Below are 21363 nucleotides of genomic sequence, written 5' to 3'. Positions count from 1 at the left end.
ACAGCTGACAAGTAGGTTTGGAGAGCTGACAAGTGTCTCCAAAACCAGCCTTTCTTCTTTAAGTGTTTTTGTTTCAGCAGTGCTGTCATGTGACATTGTCGCCAGGCAATAATCCTCACTGGCTTTAGAGACTTCACCTTGATATGCGGACTTGATTATGATGCCTAGTTCAGTCTATCTGCAGTGCTGCTCTCTGGTCGACAGGAGGCGTGCGTACCTTTCCGAACACTTCAATTAAGTTTATTTAAATAATTCTGTAACATTTGTTTTGGGAGTAGCCTACAATCATCTTATACTATTAATATCACATTTGTTTACACATATGCAAAGGACGCGTATATCATTAAAGTATCCTGCAGGTTTAAGGATACACGCTTAAGTTTCGTTTTGTCTCTTTCCGCAGAAACAGCTGCGCCTGGTTCATATGAGAGAGTGTGGTTGTAAACCGTTTATTTTCGTTCTGTGATAGTAAATGACCTGAGAGCTTTACGTATCAAACAGTATGAACAGAAGAAACAGGAATAGCCATCTCTCTCTTGCAGCTGTGCGCGCAATTGGATTGGACTTCATAGAGATGCTAGAGGAAACAAACAGGAAATCCATTACTGACAGAAACAAGCTTAGAGACATCTACAATGAAGAGTTTCGAGACAGGTAAAACAATGTAAATGAACATCAGTGAACGTTTTTATTAATCGTCAGTTCAATTAACAAGTGCATCATCAGTTGCACATTTGTCTTGTCAGGACGGACGATCGTGTCAAAGATCCAAACTTCTCTAGAGTCATCTTTGCATTGAGAAAGGCCAACAAAGCGCGTCTTTCCAGGACAGGTCATGTTTACTTTAACAGCAATGTAAGAAACCTTATTATTTACTTATGGCTACCAATTAGCCAGATGATTTATGCCCGTTTGAAGTATATATTTTCAGTATCAGTAATTATAGTCATGTAAAGACGTGTGTGTTTTTGTCTTCCTGATAAACCCTACGTTGAGGGGACACAAGGATGTCAAGTTGGCCATTGGCAATACAGAAATCTTTCAGAAATTTTTGGTCCCCATAAGAAAAACACTATTAATGCAGACCCTGCTAAAAATCCAACATTGCTGGTAACCAGCATAAGGCATGTTTTGCATTCTGGGACCAGCATGTTGCTGGTTTGCTGGTCACAAACATGGGAAAGGGGAGTGCCTGTGGACCAGGTACACCAGCCTTAGTTTTGCTTGAGAGCGGCATTAATATGCTAGTACACCAGCTAAACCAACATAAACCAGGACCAACATGCAATTCATGCATTTTTCAGCAGGGGAGATCACGTGTCAAGTCACGTGAATACTCTTATCAGCAGGACATTTTGAAGGCTGAATTCTGGCCTGGGTCGTTGTAAACTTTTGGCTCAGGAAATACAGAAGTTGTTTTATAAATGTGTTATTATATAGCCACAGCCTACAGCTTTATGTAACCTTTCATGGCTACCTGATAAGCTACCTGTATTGGTATTTACCATTTTTTCATGTGACTAAAAGTATCTACTGATAACATAAAGATGTTAATAAGAAAAAAAAAATTAAAAGCCTACATAAAATCATACATCAAAATATATCTAGACCAGTGATCTGTGTCCTTATAGGTTATAGGTTAGACTGGGGCTGGTTGTTACAGTGAATTTGTCACAATAGCCCATTAAGATTTTGAGTCAAAATTATGTTTTAACTTTTATTAAAGTTTGGGAGGAGCACATTCAGATAATCAACCTAATTAGCAAAAGAGGATGAATATATTTATGTCCCAAATGGCACACTTCATATGCACTATTGGTCTTGTGGACTTAAGGCTGATTTATGCTTCTGCATCGAATCTACGCCGTAGCTACATCGTTGGCTGTGTGTAGCACGTGAGCCTATGGCGTAGGTTAACGTGCACCTCTCCAAAAATGTAACAACGCATCAATTCTACGTGGACCGCAAGCACTGTGATTGGTCTGCTAGAAGTGGACCAATCACCAAAGAAGAAGCACTTTGATCTGTCTGTATGTTAACGCGGACAGCGATGCCGAAGTATAAATGAAAACCAACGCGTAGCCTATAGCCTATAGCATGACGGCGTAGGTCCGTCGTGCTTTCCGTAGTGTGCTGAACCAACGTCATTCATGGCAGACCATGCAATTTTTGCGTTGACTTCATCCTTGTCATCACAGAATCTGACCAATGAGAATAAAGTGTGTCGTCATTAAGGCTTTCGCAGCTGATTTTGAGCAACTGCAGCACCTGACCTAGGCTGCTGGTCTCGTTTTGCTCTCGGTACTTTGATGGCACATGTGATCGTAAGGCAGCTGCAGCGGCAAACAAAATTGGACAAATTTTCTACCCAGAATGCATCGCATTTGTCAGGCGGCAGCCGATCTTTGCAGCGCCTCATAAAGTCGAACAAGCCTAATAGCTGCCGTGTACGCGTGTACGCGTGTTAATTCACAAGACCGTAGATTTCAGCAGGGTGCTCTCGAGATATGCGCCCTCGATGCCGAGCCCGCACTGAAGTGAGCTCTGCAGCAGACTTCTTCCCGACAGTCAAAGCGGCGTTTCATCACGAAAGTGCAGACTCGTAGGAAGACCGCGAGTGTTTAGGGTGCCATTTGGGACAGGGCCTAATAGACGACCTCTATTCCATGACAGTTTTCCAGTATCCCTCCACCACCCCAGCTCCACACTCTTAAATATTTCCTATCCCAACCTGGGATGGGGGAGTACTCTGGGTTTGGTTCAAAATCCGAGCTTGGAGCCCTCCCCTCAGACAGCACGCCAAATATGCATACTATTCTATATCCGATTATATGTAAGGGTGAACTCGTAAAAAGTCCAATTACACAGATATAGTTTCCTCTAGCAGTGATTTTAAATGCTGGTTTCAAACACCTAGTTCAAAACCCACATAAATTACAATAATGTTTGTTTTTCAGAATTATAATTAAAATTCCAGTATACCAATCATATTTTTGCAAGTGAACAAAATAAAACCACACTAGCAAATTAGAGGGTAGATTTTGACCGAAAAGTTTAAACGTGTTCTCAGGACAGAGTATTCTTCATTACAATTTCACTTGACAAAAAAAATGTTTGGATATTGTTTGGTACAATTTTTGTATAGTGTTTCATAATTGTTTTAACTTTTATTTTACTTTTTATTTTATTACTTTGTTAAAGAATTAGCCTAAAAAGCCTATATTAGGTTATTTATTTGCCGATTCCCATTATGACAGTATAGTGTAACAACACACCTTGGCATAGAGTACAAGGAAAGGCTAATATTTCTCACTGACTGGAAGTTTTATGTATATGGAGAGTTTTAGAACAGACATTTTTCTTTGCTCAGTTTTAAATGTGTTATTTATGTAAAATATCAGTTCTGCATTAGACTGGCATTTATTGTTTAATGTGGGTTGAAATTTTGCAAACATGTGATACAACTTCGATGTAGTGCACTCATGAAAGAGGTACATCCAGGTCCGGGTGAGACTGCATGATCAATGGTTCAGACCCTGTCGAAGACAGCAAAACCAAGCTACTCCCATTCAGAGAAATGTTAGCTCACTGCAGCCCCCTAGTGGCCAGGAGGCCTCCGTTCCAGGGCCAGAGGGTGGAGTCAGAGGAAGGAGAAGATTGGCAAAAGACATCGTACAGCGATTGAACACTACAGACAGGTGAGCTGGTATACTTCATGCATCTTATCCTTTACCAAGACAGAGACTGGATGTAACACATAGGCAGACAATATTTAGCATTTCTTTTGTTATTTATCTGTATTACTCTCGTAATGTGAAAATTGCAATTGACACTTGGGTCAATGACATGACGGGTCATTTTTTTGTCTAAAGGCCTTAATAATAATAAAATAATAATAATAATAATAAAACAAAGATATGACATCCAAAGTATGTAAGGTAGTACAACTAGATCTCTTTTATTGAATCCAAAAGGTTTTAATTATATTTTGCTACATAAGGTATTTAAAGATTTTAAAGTGTCAAAGGGTCATTCGGTTTAACCGTCCAAAAGCCAATACAGCCATTTCATTTGTGATTAAAATATCTTAATCTAATATCTTAAAATGTAATAAATGTATATATTTTTTATTCTGGAATGATTTTATAACATCATATATCAACATAGTGCAAAATGGTATTAAAATTATATGTTGAAGTCGTTGCTTTGTTATGAGAAAGAATGTCTGGAAAAATTAATTTCATTGATGTCATTCGGAGTAATATAATGGGACCATTTTGGATCAAGTCATGCGGTCAGTATCATGTGACAGGATGTGAGATCATTCAGACAAAGTAACTAACTCTTAACTATTTGAAAAATTAATGTTTTCACTTGCTCATACGCATGTCCCGAAACATCAGGTCATTTAGTGCAACCGCTATAAAACATGAAAATGTTGTACAAAATATAAAATGTTTGACTGTCCTTTTGTTAGCTAGCTAGCAAGCTAACTACCTAGGTAGCTATATCAGCCTTTTAGCATTGTTTGAAAATATTGTCATTCGTTATAACCAAAAGTGTCATTTGGTAAAACCGAAATTTTGGTTAAGACAAATTTTGTCCATCTTGTAAAAAATGACACAAGCAGTGTTAATTGATTATAAAAACCACATAATCTCATTGTTAACACTTAATAAAACTTCAAAATTAATTATATCTCCATTATGTTTTTTTTAAACTTTTAAAAACCTTATTCGTCAATGACTCTCTTGCAAGTGCTTATTTAAATAATAACATCACAAATCTGCAATGCTGCTCTTCTCTTTCCCAGGTCCCATTTTATAGCTGATAAGCATGGGGTGCGGGTGTCCTCAGAGCTCTATATGGAGAATGGAAAGATTCAGATCTCTGTGGATCGGGCAGAAGTTTATGAGCTGAAGCTGTTTGTGGAGAACACCGGTCAAGAGGCCATGTATTTCACATACTACACTGCTCTTCACTGGCTGCAGTGTTTCACTCTGGATGACAGCAGGAAAGTCACACGCAACAATCCACTACGTCTGGAACCAGGTGAGTGCGGCCGACACTTGACATATTGATCCAGTTGCACCATGTTAATTGGAGGTTACATTTGGATATATTCTGGTTTGATGCCTTTAATGTGATCTATCAGAAATGAAGGTTTTTTGTTTTTTAAATAGGAGAAAAGTATGAGGTAACTGTGAGATTCAAATGCAGTCATGTTGGAGTTTATTCAGCTACTTTGGCATTTGAGTTTAAGCAGAACACCCAGCCCGCCACCCGTCCCTTCCACATTGTGCGCTTCATTGAGGCAGAATACAGGACTAAGCTTGCAGCCCTACTGGGTCCTACAGAACCATTCAAACCCCTGAGACTTAACATCTCTGAACCCGAAAACTGTAAAGTGGATGAGGGTTTTCCACCGGAAGGGTAAGAGAAACATCACACACATTATGATATGACTTGATTTTAAATAAAATATCAATATTATGAAAGTTATTAATTAAAAAAAGTAACAATTTAATAATGAAAATTAAATAAATAATAAAAAATGTAAAAAAAGAAAAGAAAAAATAATAATAAAATACTGAAATATTTAGTCTTGCTCCTTAAAGTTATAGAAATGTAAATAGATATTTTAGATTTATTTATACATTTATTTATGTGTATCTCCATGTGTTTTTTCTTCTGTAGTTATGTACAGAACTTTCTTGAAAATGTTCTGCCACTGGGGCAATACACTCCTCCTCCTGACGTCCCCGTGCTGGCCAAGCTCCTGAAAGATGACCGGATGCTCAAAGGAAAATTTCAGGAACATCAGTTAGTGTCATTCAAGTGAAATATTACTACCATTTAAAAGAACTGTTTTCTATTTTAATATATTATAGAATGTAATTTATTCCTGTGATGGCAAAGATGACTTTTCAGCATCATTACTCCAGTCTTCAGTGTCGTGATCCTTCAGAAATCATACTAATATGCTGATAAACTTCAGTTAGTGTCCTTCAAGTGTCCAATAATGCCATGTAGAACTAGTTTGAGATCATTTTTAGGGATGTTATCACGGGTGCAACTACCCTTTTGTTGATGAGTATGGATTTACATGCAGTATATGCATTTGATGAGACTTACATTGAAGAGAAACATTTTAAAAATTCATGCATTCCCTAGGAATTGAACCTGTGACCTTGGCATTGCTTGTGTCATACTGTTTCGTTTGAGCTGTTACAGAAACACCAGAACATAAGCTTTGGTCAAAGTTTGGTCTAATGCCTGTGCAGGTTTTTCACGTTATGGCTTTATATAATTCTTTCGCAAAAAGAGCAAACTTGTGGAATATTCCAAAATTATCTAAAGACATCTACTTGCAAAATACATATTATAATTTTACTAAGATAATTTATTTGAACATATTTTGTTAATTGTGCTTTTTTTTATTTGTAGGCTTTATAGGGCATACCGTTTGGTATCATATAGTATATACTTATGATGAATATTCCTTAATCCTCTTCATGTACATTAACATTTGAAAAATTTAAAAAATAATGATTTTCCCTTTGATGTGTTTGATGGTGTCTAGGTCATTACTGCAGAGTCCGCTGAGCTTCCATAATTATGCCGAACGCTTTGATTTACTGCTGCAACTGGAGGAGTGTCAGATGCATGTGGATATCAAGAGATACAACAAAGATCAAGTCACCTTATCCAGGGACCGTTATGACAAAAGACTAATGGTCTTATACGTGAGTGGAAATGTCTTTTGTTAAAGCACTTCCTGTGTTGGAGATTGTAAGATTTTTTAAGGTCTGTTTGTGTATCTCTTGATTTAAAGCTCCCTGGTGTATCAGAGAACAGGCCATCAGTCCTGAGGGGAGATCATCTGCTTCTCACCAAGAGTGAGGAGGTCAATTTCTCAACTGTGACCAAATACAAGGGCTACGTCCACAAAGTAGAACTGGACCAGGTCAAACTGGGCTTCTCCAGAAGGTATGAAGTATGAGTGAGATTTAAAACATGCTGTATGTGGCATAACACTGCCCTGCATCATATTTGCTGAATGAAATCCAGTAATTGTTTTTACTAATTTTGGGGTGCTGATGCCAAAATGGGGCCTGTTTTGCTGTAGCTTAACCACTTTCTCACAAAATATATTATGCATTTGGTAGCATTTTTGCTTTCGACAGCCATTTGTAAGGTAAAGAAGTCTTGTATTATCACTTAAACATCTGAAAAACTGCCACAAAGACATGATTCCTATCTTCCTCTGAGCCAGGTTAGAACTATTTGTTCATTTCTCAGCCGATTTTCACATGTATGACATTATTTTATGCCTAATCTCGGATTTCAAGTTTAGAATTATGTGTGTGTGTGTGTGTGTGTGTGTGTGTTAAGGTTCCTTGACCATGTATACATAGATAATATGAAGTTCCGTGTGGAGTTCACGGTGAATCGTCTCCCATTAAGACTGCAACACAGAGCTGTACACATGGCGGTCCAGCACAACCTCAGAGATGTGCTGTTCCCCGTGGGCTCAAGGAGTTTGACCCCTGTGTCTCCACCTGCACTGAGGTCAGTAAGACCCAGATGTGCTATAAATATGCTATTATTATTATACTATTAAAACTTCAGAAGGAAACACTGAGTATTTCAGCACAATGTGTGTGTCTCTAGACTCTTTGATGGACAACTTGAGAGGAATCCTGAACAGTACAGTGCAGTATGTAACATTGTGGCAGGTACATCCAAGCCGGCACCGTACTTGGTGTTTGGACCTCCCGGCACTGGTAAAACCGTGACGATAGTGGAGGCCATCAAACAGGTAAAACCAGTAATCATACACACCAAAGTAAACACACTCCCACCAGGTCTGCATGAAAATGTCATATGGTATTATATTTGCCTTTGTGAAAGATTTTAGTGTATTAGCTAATGCATTCAGTCATTGTTTCTGTGTGTTTCTCAACATCTCTCAGGTGGAGAAGAATATACCCGATGCCTATATCCTAGCCTGCGCTCCTTCTAACAGTGCAGCTGATCAACTGTGTGAAAAGTTGATCACTAGTCAACATGTTGATGCACATAAAATATACAGACTCTACGCTAGCTCACGCAATCCAAAAGACATCCCTAAACTTATAAAGGTAAGTGAATTATATTAAATTATAATTTGATTAAAATGTATAATATAGTATAGTAATATATATATATATATATATATATATATATATACAGTGGTGGTCAGAATTATTGGTAAATATAATCAAAGATGACTATAAAAATAAATCTGCATTGTTTATCCTTTTGATCTTTAATTCATAAAATTAGCAAAAAAACTAACCTTTCATTGAAGGAAAAGAATTGAAAGTGGGGGGGAAATCATATTATGAAATAAATGTTTTTCTCCAAAACATGTTGGCCACAATTATTGGCACCCTTGCAACCTCCTTTTGCCAAGATAACAGCTCTGAGTCTTCACCTATAATGCCTGGTGAGTTTGGAGAACACCTGACAAGAGATCAGAGACCATTCCTTCATGCAGAATCTCTACAGATCCTTCTGATTCCCAGCTCCATGTTGATGCTTCTTCTCTTCAGTTCACTCCACTAATTTTCTTTAGGGTTCAGGTTAGAGGATTGAGACAGCCATGGCAGAAGCTTCATTTTGTGCTCAGTGACACATTTTTGTGTTGGTTTTGATGTTTGCTTTGGATCATCGTCCTGACAGGCAGATTTGTAACATCTTTAGTTTATTGGAATTTCTTAATTATTGCCCTGATGGTGGAAATGGGGATTTTCAATGCTTTAGCTATTTTCTTACAGCCACTTTCTATTTTGTGAAGCTCAGCAATCTTTTTCTGCACATCAGAACTACATTCTTTGGTTTTACTCATTGTGATGAATGATTAAGGGAATTTGGCTTTTGTGTTTCCTCATGTTTTTACTCCTGTGGAACAGGAAGTCATGGCTGGACAATTTCATGTTCATGATCACCCTGGTGTGCTAAAAAAAATGTAAATATGAATGGGAATATACTTCAGAGATATTTACTCATAAAAAATTCTAGGGGTGCCAATAATTGTGGCCAACATGTTTTGGAGAAAAGCATTTATTTCATAATGTGATTTTCCCACTACTTTTAATTCTTTTCCTTCAATGAAAGGTTAGATTTTTGCTAAATTTATGAATTAAAGATCAAAAGGATAAACAATGCAGATTTATTTTTATAGTCATCTTTGGGGTGCCAATAATTCTGACCACCACTGTATATAGTCAAACCAAATATTATTCAGATATGTTTTATATATTTTTACTAGTGGGTGCAGGACACTATAGTTCATTTATGTAAGTGAGGATAGGAAAATAAAGTAAACTGTGACATATTATACCCAAAAATTCTACAAAGGACTACCAGTGAAACTGATAAAAATTTGGAACCAAAAAATTATTCAGACACTTTGACCTGACCATGTTTTCTTAAGTGTTATCTGACATAATTAATATTATTTTTTTTCTGACACAGTTTAACCCTGAGATCTTGTCATATTTTATTACCATTTTTTAAAACTATAGTGAATAAACTGTATTCATGAATGAAATGTTCAAGGAGTCTGAATAAATTTTGGTTTGACTGTGTATATATATATATCATATAATATGTAAAACAAAAAAACATTTATTTTTTAAGTGAAGACAATATATTTTTTATTCACACTTATTCTTCACACTTATTCTTTATTCACACTTATTAATCTCTTCACAGTTTATTTAATGCAGTGAAATTCATGTATTTTTAAGTGACCAAATGGTATATGAAGTTACTATATACAGGTATGCCTACAGTTTTTATTTTGATTGTCTATGTTGTGTGTGTGTCTGTGTTTAGAACAACAGTAATGTGAATGGAGAGATGATTATTTTCCCATGTAAAGAGGACCTAATGTCCTACAAGATCCTGGTCAGCACTCTTGTCACTGCAGGCAGGTGAAGGGCATCATCTTATTCAAACACAATAAACTCAAATTTCTCTGACAGATATGATTTATAGCAGTCAGTAAACACTGTGTCTGTGTTGGTAGGCTGGTCAGTGGGGGTTTTCCTGTGGATCATTTTTCACACATCTTTGTGGATGAGGCAGGACATGCTGTGGAGTCAGAGACCATCATCTGTGTGGCAGGTGGGCAACCATTCTTGCTCAGATGCGTGTTTGCTCCTTTTGCCCCAAATATGAACTGTAGTAGGTCTGATAGTAGTGAGATCCGTTTTTGGAATCATTACATTATCTTGTTGGGTGTGTGTAGGACTGCTGAATGCAGAGACTGGGCAGCTTGTTTTGGCTGGGGATCCTAAGCAGCTGGGACCAATCCTGAGATCTCCTCTTGCCATTAATTATGGGCTTGGTGAGATGCACATATATACAGACACATACTCACTCGACCTATAAGCTGATTATTTTCATGTTAAAATTATTTTGCTCCCAAAAAATAGTATTGTTATTGTTTACCATTTAACCTTTAACAATTGCTGAATGACTACTGTTGTAAATAAAAATGAAGGTATAAGCAAAATGGTGTGTATGAATGTGTTTTATTGTAATGAATTGTAATCTGGAGTTGTGTGTCTTTACTGTAGATGTCTCTTTGCTGGAGAGGCTGATGACACAGAATGATCTTTATAAGAAAGATGACGCTGAGTTTGACAAACGCTACGTCACCAAACTTCTTCTGAATTACAGGTAGGATGCATCGGTCTGCTGAGTTCATAAAGTCAAAATGTCAAAGTCAAAACGCCCCCTATAAACACCATCATTATCACAGTTTTGTTTCCATTTTTATTATATTTAGACTAGTTTTGTTTCCTCTTTTTGGCCCAGGTGTTGAGGATATTTACACTGTGTTCCAAATTATTATGCAAGTGACTTGTCAGTGGGATTTCAGTACAATAAACATTCAGATTTTAGTTTTCAGAGAAAGTGTTTGTTTGTTTTATTTCTCATATATTTTTTAACTGGAATCATTCTTGGAATAACTGGAATCATTCTTAGACAGGTTTATAAGGTAGTTTGCCAGGTCTTCTTAGGTAAACAGAAAACCTACTTAAAGAGGTTGTTCCACATTATTAAGCAAGTCACAGTTCTCATGCAATATGGGGAGGAAGGAAGATCTTTCTGAAGATTAAAAGCGTGAAATGGTGCAATGTCTTGCAAAAGGCATGAAAACAACTAATATTGTGTGAAAACTGATTGGAGATTATCGAACTATCGTAAGATTTTTGAGTAATTTACAGCACAAGAGAACTCAAGAGAATTATAAATATAGGTATAAAAAGGAAAAATTAGAGGTAGTAAAGACATCGTTAAAATAGTCAATGTGACTACAGTGGTTCAACCTTAATGTTGAACCTTAAGTGACGAGAATACTTTTTGAGTCGGCGTTCTGACGTAAATAGCATAGGAACGTAAATAGCATAGGAGAATGACAGTGGAGAGATGAATTTGTTGAATAAAGTTGTTATTTTTGTTTTGTTTTTGCACAAAAAAATTATTCTCATCGCTTCATAACATTGAGGTTGAACCACTGTAGTCACATTGACTATTTTAACAATGTTTTTACTACCTTGAATTTGGTAATTATATTGCTTTCAATGGGGGATAAAAAAAACTCTAGGATTTTATCAAAAATATCTTAATTTGTGTACAGAAGATGAACGAAGGTCTTACGGGTTTGGAACGACATGAGGGCGAGTAATTAATGACAGAATTTTCATTTTTGGGTGAACTAACCCTTTAATGGAGTGGCCACTCACCAACCATCCATCTAGACCATCCATTGTAGTATGGTATTCGTCAGTGAATAAAACTATTTAAAAATTAGTCTTCATGTATTTCTAAACCCACTGTAAATGTTTCTCTTTGTGAGCTTTGTTTAGGGGTGGCTGAAATGTAACTTTATGCACAACTGCCAGCCTGCATGGAGAGCTTCTTGAGACTCTAGAGACACCAGCAGCTTCAAATACCTGTTTGCTGCTCAACACTGGCTTTTTTTTTTTTATAGCTGTCCTTTTAATACAATTCATTTTTTTGACAGAACATTTCCTTAATAAGCCTTTATCTGACGAGTTCTCTTGTACTGTAAATTACTCAAAAATCTTACGATAGTTTGATAATCTCCATTCAGTTTTCACTCAATATTAGTTGTTTTCTTGCCTTTTGCAAGACATTGCACCATTTCATGCTTGTCATCTGCAGAAAGATCTTCCTTCCTCCCCATATTGCATGAGAACTGTGACTTGCTTAATAATGTGGAACAAACTCTAAGTAGGGTTTCCATTTACCTAAGTAGACCTGGCAAACTGTTTAACAAACCTGTCTGAAATTGATACCAGTTATCTAAAAAGATATGGAGGAATAAAACAAACAAACACTTTCTTTGAAAAACTAAAATCTGAATGTTTATTGTACTGAAATCCCACTGATATGTAACTTGCATAATAATTTGGAACACAGTGTAGTTTTCAAAAGAGCATATAAATGTTAATCCTGCAAGAAAAAGGAATGTTAGTTATGGTTAATTAAAAATTTCCTTCACGCTCTCTTCAGGTCCAGAGGTGTAAAGTATTTGAGTAAATGCAATTAGTTACTGTACTTAAAGGGATAGTTTACCCAAAAATGAAAATTCTGTCATCATTTACTCACCCTCAAGTTGTTCCAAACTTGTAAACATTTTTTGTAATGTTGAACACAAAGGAAGATATTTTAAAGAATGTGGGAAACTGAACAGTTCTGGGGCACCATTGACTTCCATAGTATTTTTTTTTTCCAACTATCCCTTTAAGTATCTTTTGGCTACTTTGTAGTTTTACAGAGTATCAAAGATATCAGCAACTTTTGATCTCTACTTGACTACATTTTTGAATAAGTAAATGTACTTTTTACTCCAATACATTTGTGATGAGTAATGCAATTACATATTACATTTTGCATGGCACCTAACTTTTTCTGCAGCAGTTTGTTTCTGCTATAAAGAAGCGATATCGCCATCTAAGGGCATCTTGTGCGCTTTGCCTTTGTCATTTTTGCTGTAAGGTATTTGTACTTTTACTCAAGTATGATTTTCAGGTACTCTTTACACCTCTGTTCAGGTCTCATCCATCCATTCTGGAGGTTCCTAATGAGCTGTTCTATGATGGGGAGTTGAAGGCATGTGCAAATGAGATCAGCTCCAACCAGTACTGCAATTGGGAGCACCTGCCCAAAAGAGTATGAGACATATTAAACAGCACTTTAGTCACTTTAGTTAAATCTGTTTCCTGGAGATTACCCATTTGTGTATTGTCCCCCTCACCACCATCAGGGGTTTCCTGTGATTTTCCATGGAGTTCCTGGGAAGGATGAAAGAGAGTCGAATAGCCCATCATTCTTTAACAAGTTTGAAATCGATATCATCATAGATTACCTGAAGAAGCTGCTCCTGACACAGGCGAAGAGGGGAATCTCTAGAATCTCCCCCAGAGATATTGGCATTATCGCCCCCTACAGGAAACAGGTGGAGCCTGCTCTTGGACAGCCCTATTCTGTCACCAAAATAGCAGTTAAAAATATCATGACACTTCTCTTGAATCTCTGATGGTCTGCACCATCACTTTACTTTCTCTGGGGTTTGATTTCATAGGTGGAGAAGATCAGACTGGTTATCAAATCAGACGAGGACCTCCAAAAGTGCATGTGCATTGATGACCTGAAAGTTAGTTTTAGTTTAATTCTTGTACACACTCTGGTATGGCTTTTTGTCTGAAATTAGGACAGGTCAACACAAAATGATAGCCGCCTCCCTTTTTGTGTTTGGGGTGTTGTGTAGGTTGGTTCCGTGGAGGAGTTTCAAGGCCAAGAGAGGAAAGTGATCATGGTGTCGGCTGTTCGCAGCAGCAAGGAACACATCATTTTGGATGAAACGTTCAGCATTGGGTTTCTCAAGAATGAGAAGGTACTGACCCAAAACTTTAAAAGGGTAGTGCAATACCTCAACATGATGTAAACTTGAACTAAGTTGTGTGTTACATTGTGAACTACATTGTGAATATGCTCTTTCTGTAACAATGTGCAATAACACACTTTAGTCTTGAACTTGTTCGTGTTCATTTGATGTCTTGTTATCTTAGAGATTCAATGTGGCGGTGACAAGAGCAAAATCCCTGTTCATCATGGTGGGAAACCCCATCATTCTGCGGACAGATGAAATCTGGGGCCGGTATATACTGTACACTTCCAAATTACACATGGATGAAATGCAAACCCTGATGAGGAACTGACTAAATGATGTGCATCGCTTGTGTATTTTCATAGGTTTATTGACTTCTGCTCCGATCAGGGTGGTTACACCGGGCTTCCCTTAACCAATGTAGAGGGAATAGAGGAGGTTGAAAAGTGTCTACTTGCTCTTAACATCCAGGATGAGAGTGGTGAGACCTCTGGCAGTCACAAAACACTTTTCATACCACAACTTTACTGGCTACTGTAAATTTCAGAAATAATCTTTCACTGCAATGAAAAATTAAACTTGATTTAGTTTAATGCCCTCAAAATACTTGAGAATTCTTCATTTGAAAAAAAAAAAAAAGGAAATTGATGGAGTAGTCATGCGTGTCTGTTGATGTTCTGCCAAAAACATTACATTGTGTCAGATTTCAAGACTTTGCCTTAATGCAAATGCTCTGTTGTCTACATTCACATTACAAACAGGATGTTGTCATCTTTCTTCCATTTTTTCAAAACCGGTTGTCAGCAAAAAAAAAAAAAACCACACCTGATTACAATGCTTTTAAGAACTTGTCCAGCTGAATTCAATCACAGTTAGAAATTATATCTCAAATAAATATATCACTTACTGGTAATATTGTTCTATAAAGAATTAGCTTCTGCTTAATTTGAAAAGTTTCCAGCAGTCTTGTTCTATGGTGATTTATAGTTTAATAAGAGTTAAGTAATACATAGTAATAATACAATTGTAATTTAAATATTACTACTAATAATATAACCTAAATAATAATTGTAAATGAATAATAATAGTTTCAAGAAGGCATGATGTGGGAAAAAACGACTGTTGTGTTCTTTCACCCCCTAGAGGAAACTGAGGAGAGTGTGGTCCAACAACAACTGAATCCTGAGTGGAGACACGATTACTAACAAAGAGCCAGTCTTCACTAGCCACAAATGTTCTACACATTCTTTTGAAGTTGGTATGGAAATCCTGGATCTTTCAATTCTTTAAATCTGGGTGCTCACTAGGGGTGCAATGGTTCAAATTACTCACGGTTCGGTTTGTATCACGGTTTTAGGGTCACGGTTTCGGTACGGCTCGGTATGTGCAATGTTCAGGGAAAAAAGGAGTACTGTCAAATAAAACGAAAGAAAATAAGAACAAAATAATCAAACTACAAGCAACAGCACAAATAAAATAAACAGTGCTTTTCGGGTATCTAACAGTAGTCAGGTACAGAAAATGAATAAAATAATCAAATAGCCTATAAAAAACACTGTTTTATCTTCACAGTATGAATTAAATAAAGATTAATCATTATTGAAATGACAAAAGCTATTCAGTCAAGAGCATTGAGTGATTTCTTTGTCATTTGTTGTTTGATTAACATTAAAAACACAGACAGCAGGAATATTAGGCTTCTTTTCCTTTAAGACATAATGCACGATCCAGTACATATACTGTTACAAATGCGATGTCTTTTTAAACTTTTATACGTTTACTTAAGACATAACTGACTATGTGTGCTATTATACTCGCCATGACAGGCATGTTGACATCATTTTTGTGTGAATTTGTCCGTTCAAGCACATGACTTGAAAGAGAACTCAGTGTTTGCATGCTGTCTGAGCATGTGCACGCTTTGGATGAGCGTGCACACAAATCTTCTCACAGCGTGCACAAGTTCTATTGCTCTTGAATGTTTAATTTAGCAAGGCTTAAATGAGTATAGTTTGAATGCAAATAGCAATGTGTGCTGTTCAGGTCTGTTCAAAGGCATGTGTAACAGTATCCCCCGGTTTCACAAATTTTTAAGCTAGTCCTAGACTAAAATACATGCTTGAGCTGTTTTAACTGAAAGCAACTTGCACTGACAAATCTTAAAATACGTCAACGCCATTGTTTTGTCTCAAGATGCGCACCAGTAATGTTTTTTTCTAGTGTACGTTTATAAAAGCTACTTAAATAATCTAATTGAACTAAGGCCTAATCCTGGCTTAGTATAAGCCCTGTCTGTGAAACCAGGCCATTATGTACTGGATCGTGCATTATGTCTTAAAGGTTAAGAAGTTAATCAAACAACAAATGACAAAGAAATAACTCACTGCTTTTGACTGAATAGCTTTTGTAACTTTAATAATGATTAGTCTTTATTTAATTTATACTGTGAAGATATGCTGTGTCATTTTTATATTTGATTATTTTATCTATTTTCTGTACCTAAAAACTACTGTTAGATACCTGAAAAGCACTGTTTATTGTATTTAAATCTTTGCTATATTGTATTTATTCGTGCTGTTTGATTATTTGTTCTTATTTTCTTTATTTTTATTTGACAGTAGTCTTTTTTCCTGAACATACTGAACAGTACCGAAACCATGACCCTAAAACTGATAAAAACCGAACCGTGAGTAATTTGAACCGTTGCACCCCTAGTTTTTACTGTACAAAAATACTTTAATCTACCTTGAAAATATGAGCACATCGACTGATTCATAAACCACTGTTTATTGATGATAAAGTGCCTTTTTTATTCCTGCTATAACATTGCAACATTAACCATTTTTTAACCACAGTCAGACTGTATGATACACATTGTATCCAAAACATTGTGTGAACCTGGCTTAAATTTCAGTGAATTTGGAAGTGTAATTTTCAAGCTTGCAAATAATAGAATATATTTATATATATCCTTTAGATTTCAGCTGTGCTTTATTAAACCTCAGACATGTTAATATATTTTCAAATGATGTCCATTAAATGAATGTTAAATGAAACTTCTCTTCTGTCGACACAGTGTGTATGTCTCCCTCTTGTGGCTATTGAATGTACTGCTATACCCAACTGAGATTACTGTGAGTCCCAGTGATGTTTGAGCCATTATCCCCATTATGTCTACACCTACATGCTCACAATCCTAGCCTCATCACTTCTTGTTTTTTTTTTTTTTGTTTGTTTTTTTCTGTAGATTTTTTTAGAGCGTTTTTTAGAGGTCTATCACAGAGACAGGTCTGCAACATCAGCACACCCGATCTAGTGCTATCTGTCAATTAAAAAGGGATATTTTCTAACTGCCATTAAAAAATAACAAATGGCCTACCACCTTTAAACCAACCAGGGCCTTCTTCTCTTGACCTCTTGTACTCTTATTTAAAGTAACATGCTGTACACCAATTATAGGGACAAACAGTCCATACACCAATTATAGGGACGGACAGTCCCACTGGGTACTTTGTTCAAGGACACAAAAATAGAATTTAGTAATTCAGTCACCTCTACCTGCAATTAAGATATTTGTGTTGCTAGCTATGGAAGCTTGTTTCCACCATGAAATACATATATATATATATATATATATATAAAAGGTAATTGCGACTTTTTATCTCAACTCTATCACAATTTAGCTTTTATACCTCAAAACCTTTGTAAGACCTTTTTATACCTTTGGTTGGGGCTACTGTACCTAAAACATTTTTATTGGTTTAAAGAGTAGTAAAATACGCATTATTCATAAATTATTTATATCATTGTAGTATTGGATGAGTGCCCACCAGATTCTCTCTCTCACACACCCACACAATCCATCCCTTAACATAGTCTACCTAAAATTGTGCCTTTGGAGTGCACTGAAGTGTTTAATCATTATCAACATATATTTTTAATAAAAATAACTCTATAAATGAGTTCCAAATGACACTCCCCAGATAGCAACTTTGTGCCGGCCCAAATCCGGCCTACATCTGCCACGAGTGGTATGAAGATCTGGGCCACATGTGGCGTGGAATGATGACACTTGGGCAGACCACTCCTGTTTACCAGATCTGAGCCACAAGCAGGCCATAGCAATGCCACATGTCCGCCAAGAGAAAAGAAATAAAACAGAACTGGACCTTATCTGAGCCACAAAGTCTTTGTATATTATTTGTAGAATCATCTTAGCATTAACAAGCCTGTTAACAAGCAAAATCACTGAAGGAAAGAAGAGAACAGTAAAAAGAGAAACGGAAACACTTCAGCCACAACCTTAGATAAAATCAACTGAAGATAAAAGAAGACATTAAGGGCCTCATTTATAAAGCGTGTGTACGCTTAAATCCACGCCAATGCTCATATTTATAAAAACGCTCTTTGACATGGAAAAGTGCTTAGCGCCATGTCAGGGTTTGAGCAGACGTACACACTTTTCCTGGTCAGACTACTGCAGGTTTTTGGAAATCTAAGCTATTCTTGCAGCTCGCCATTCTAAATTAAAGGATTTGGACGATGACTGGTGATCTTTTATATGTAAATGAAATTAATTAGGTGTAGTTTACAACATGGAGAACTGAAACCATTCATCTGCGCGCAAGTTCAAAATCATTTGCGATTTATAGATTTCACATCTGAAAGAGAGGAGCTTGTTTTCTGTGTGTGCGTTCATTCTATGAATCACACGTACGCACATCTGAGAAATGATCGTAAGATCAAATTTAGGATGGTTTCTGCGCAGCATTTTATAAATGAGGCCCCATATCTCTCCAAATCTCAGCACAGAAGGATTAAACAACTCCACAAACAGCATTACAGCTTCACATATTACTAACCAGACTGACTTTATTTCTGTCATTCATCTACAGAAGTTTAACGTTCATGTTTGTTCCATTTGTAATCACCATAATGGTGATTGGTGTTTCCATTACTTGGGCTCTTACCTCTTATATGTTTCTCTTAAAATAATCATTGCAAAATAGTATGAATCACTGATGTCATTTGAAATGTAATAATTGTGTTTTGCCTTTAATACACTTAAATTACAAACCCTGTTTTACTGAAACAAAATCACACTGTATTATAAAAATCAGTTAGAAAAAAAGCAGAAAATAATAATCTATAATGACAAACACAGATATGAGCAATCAGCATATGAATCTCAACAATGGTGACAACAAAATATTCAGACAATCAGATCAACTCTGGACATCACATAAAGCTACTAAAAGACCAAAAACCACAGCAAAAAAAAAAAAAAAAAGCAAATAGTTAGAAATAAAGGAAATAATAGGACAATTCAGCTACATCATTTATTCAAGCTGTGATGCATGCTGGGAATTTTGTACTATTGTTCCCAGCATGCATTGCGGCATGATGATGAAGAGTTTGTCATCATCTAGTGGTCTAATTTTACACAGAGTGTTTTTTTTTTTTTTATCATGTAGATGTAATGCAGTTAATTTCAACTTAATAATAGTCTGTTATAGAATGCATTGCAGCATGAAGCATGTCACCATTGTTGAGATTTATATTTCTACGTAAGAGGGTCTATGGTTGGAAAGATGCTTGAGAAACTTTGTAATGCTCAACCTGAAGCGGTCACCTGCACATCTACTGAATGAATGGGAGACTGGGTAGCTGTGGGAAGAGGTGTTAGAAAGGCCAGGGTCTCATCAACCTGTTGCCTGAGTGAGTCCTAATACCCCAATACAGTTGCAATAAACTGTGTTGTATAAAAGATATAAAATAATCTATACAGTACATCACATATTGCCCAATACCCCAGTATAGTTGCCATAAACTGTACTGAATAAAGGGTTAAAATAAACCCCAGAAAATAAGGGGTGTAACCCTGGGGCAAAAATAATCCCTACATTACATCACATACCATGCAGGTAGTTAGTTAGTTTCACATCACAAATGATATAGTACTTTATTTAGTTCTTACAACTTACATGGAAGCAGTACTATTTTTAGTGTTTTTGAAAGAAGTCTCATGTGCTCATCAAGCCTGCATTTATTTGATCAAAAATACAGAAAAACAGTAATATTGTGAAATATTATTACAATTCAAAATAATGTTTTTCTATTTTAATATACTTTAAAATATTATTTACAAACAAAACCGACAGTTTAAACTGTTTCAAATTCAACCATCATTGAAATCTCATAACGGAACAAAACCGACCAAGATCCCGTAACCGAACAAAACAGACCATCATTGAAATCTCATAAAGGAGCAGAACCAAACATCAATGAAATCTCATAATAAAACAAAACCGTCAACAATTGAGTTTCCGTAAAGGAACAAAACTGATTGTCATTGAGACCTAGTAAAGGAACAAAACCAACCATCATTGAAATTTCTCAATGAACTGAAACTAACCGTCTTTGAAATCTCGTAAAGGAACAAAGGAACAAAATCGACAATCATTGAGATCTCATAAAGAAACAAAACTGACGATCTTTGAATTCTCGTAATGAAACAAAACCAACAGCCACTGAAGTCTTGTGACAAAACGAAACCGACAGGTGTGGAAATCTCATAACAAAACAAAACCAAATGTCTTTGAAATCTCGTAAAAGCACAAAGAATCAAAACTGACTGTCTTTGAAATCTCGTAACAGAAGAAAACCGACCGTCATTGAGATCTCGCAAAGGAACAAAACCGACCATCATTGAAATCTCATAATGAAACAAAACTGACAGTCATTGAGATCTCGTAAAGGAACGAAACTGACTGCTATTGAGGTCTCCTAAAGGAACAAAACCGACCATCATTGAAATCCCATAACAAAACAAAACCAAATGTCTTTGAAATCTTGTAAAAGCGCAAAGAAACAAAACCGACCATCATTGAGATCTCGTAATGGAACAAAACAGACACTGAAAACCGACCGTAATTGAAATCTCGTCACAAAACAAAACCTACAGTTTGAATTATTCAGTTTGAATTTATTCATGCTGTGATGCATGCTGGGAGTTTTGTTCTATTGTCATTGTGGCTTACTACGGAAGCCCTAAAAGGCCATGGATTATTGTTATTTTATTTTTTTATTATTATTTTTTTTCTTGTTTTCTAGTGATCACAAGTTATTTTCTTAAGGCCATGGATTATTATTTTTTCAATCTTAATTTCCATGACCTTTTAGGGCTTCCGTAGTCTTAATTTTCTCGTCATCCCGACATAACAAAAGTTGTTTTCTCGAGATCTTGACATAAAAGTTATTTTTACAATGATTGCGTGCGATTGTGGATATTTCAGCAAAATGTTTACTTTGTTTAATAATAAAGACTACAATAAATAAATAAATATAGGCTAATCAACCACTGTTCAACCAATCTATGCTAAACATTT

The 21363-nt window shown here is 36.2% G+C and overlaps 1 protein-coding gene across 2 annotated transcripts; it reads left to right on the top strand.

Moving 5' to 3' along the window:
• The first annotated feature begins 227 nt into the window (after positions 1-227).
• mov10b.2 (Moloney leukemia virus 10b, tandem duplicate 2) lies at positions 228-17031 on the top strand. 2 transcript variants are annotated; one of them, XM_051902567.1, is made up of 22 exons: positions 228-654; positions 747-855; positions 3502-3698; positions 4814-5052; positions 5184-5433; positions 5698-5823; positions 6584-6746; positions 6836-6990; positions 7396-7572; positions 7675-7822; positions 7977-8144; positions 9886-9983; positions 10079-10176; positions 10301-10399; positions 10632-10734; positions 13140-13257; positions 13352-13543; positions 13670-13741; positions 13856-13981; positions 14157-14245; positions 14341-14456; positions 15119-17031. In XM_051902567.1, exons 1-22 carry the CDS (start codon positions 503-505, stop codon positions 15178-15180), a joined length of 3057 nt encoding a protein of 1018 aa, XP_051758527.1. In that variant the 5' UTR covers positions 228-502; the 3' UTR covers positions 15181-17031. The 2 variants fall into 2 exon arrangements, with proteins under 2 accessions (XP_051758527.1, XP_051758528.1); XM_051902568.1 differs by lacking the exon at positions 228-654 and having other exon boundaries at positions 751-855; positions 3476-3698.
• The last annotated feature ends 4332 nt before the right edge of the window (positions 17032-21363 follow it).

This window comes from Ctenopharyngodon idella, chromosome 8, assembly GCF_019924925.1.
Source record: "Ctenopharyngodon idella isolate HZGC_01 chromosome 8, HZGC01, whole genome shotgun sequence".
In the NCBI taxonomy this organism is placed as follows: Eukaryota; Metazoa; Chordata; class Actinopteri; order Cypriniformes; family Xenocyprididae; genus Ctenopharyngodon; species Ctenopharyngodon idella.
Note: the sequence above shows the minus strand (reverse complement) of the source record. Positions and strands in the feature narration are given on the sequence as shown.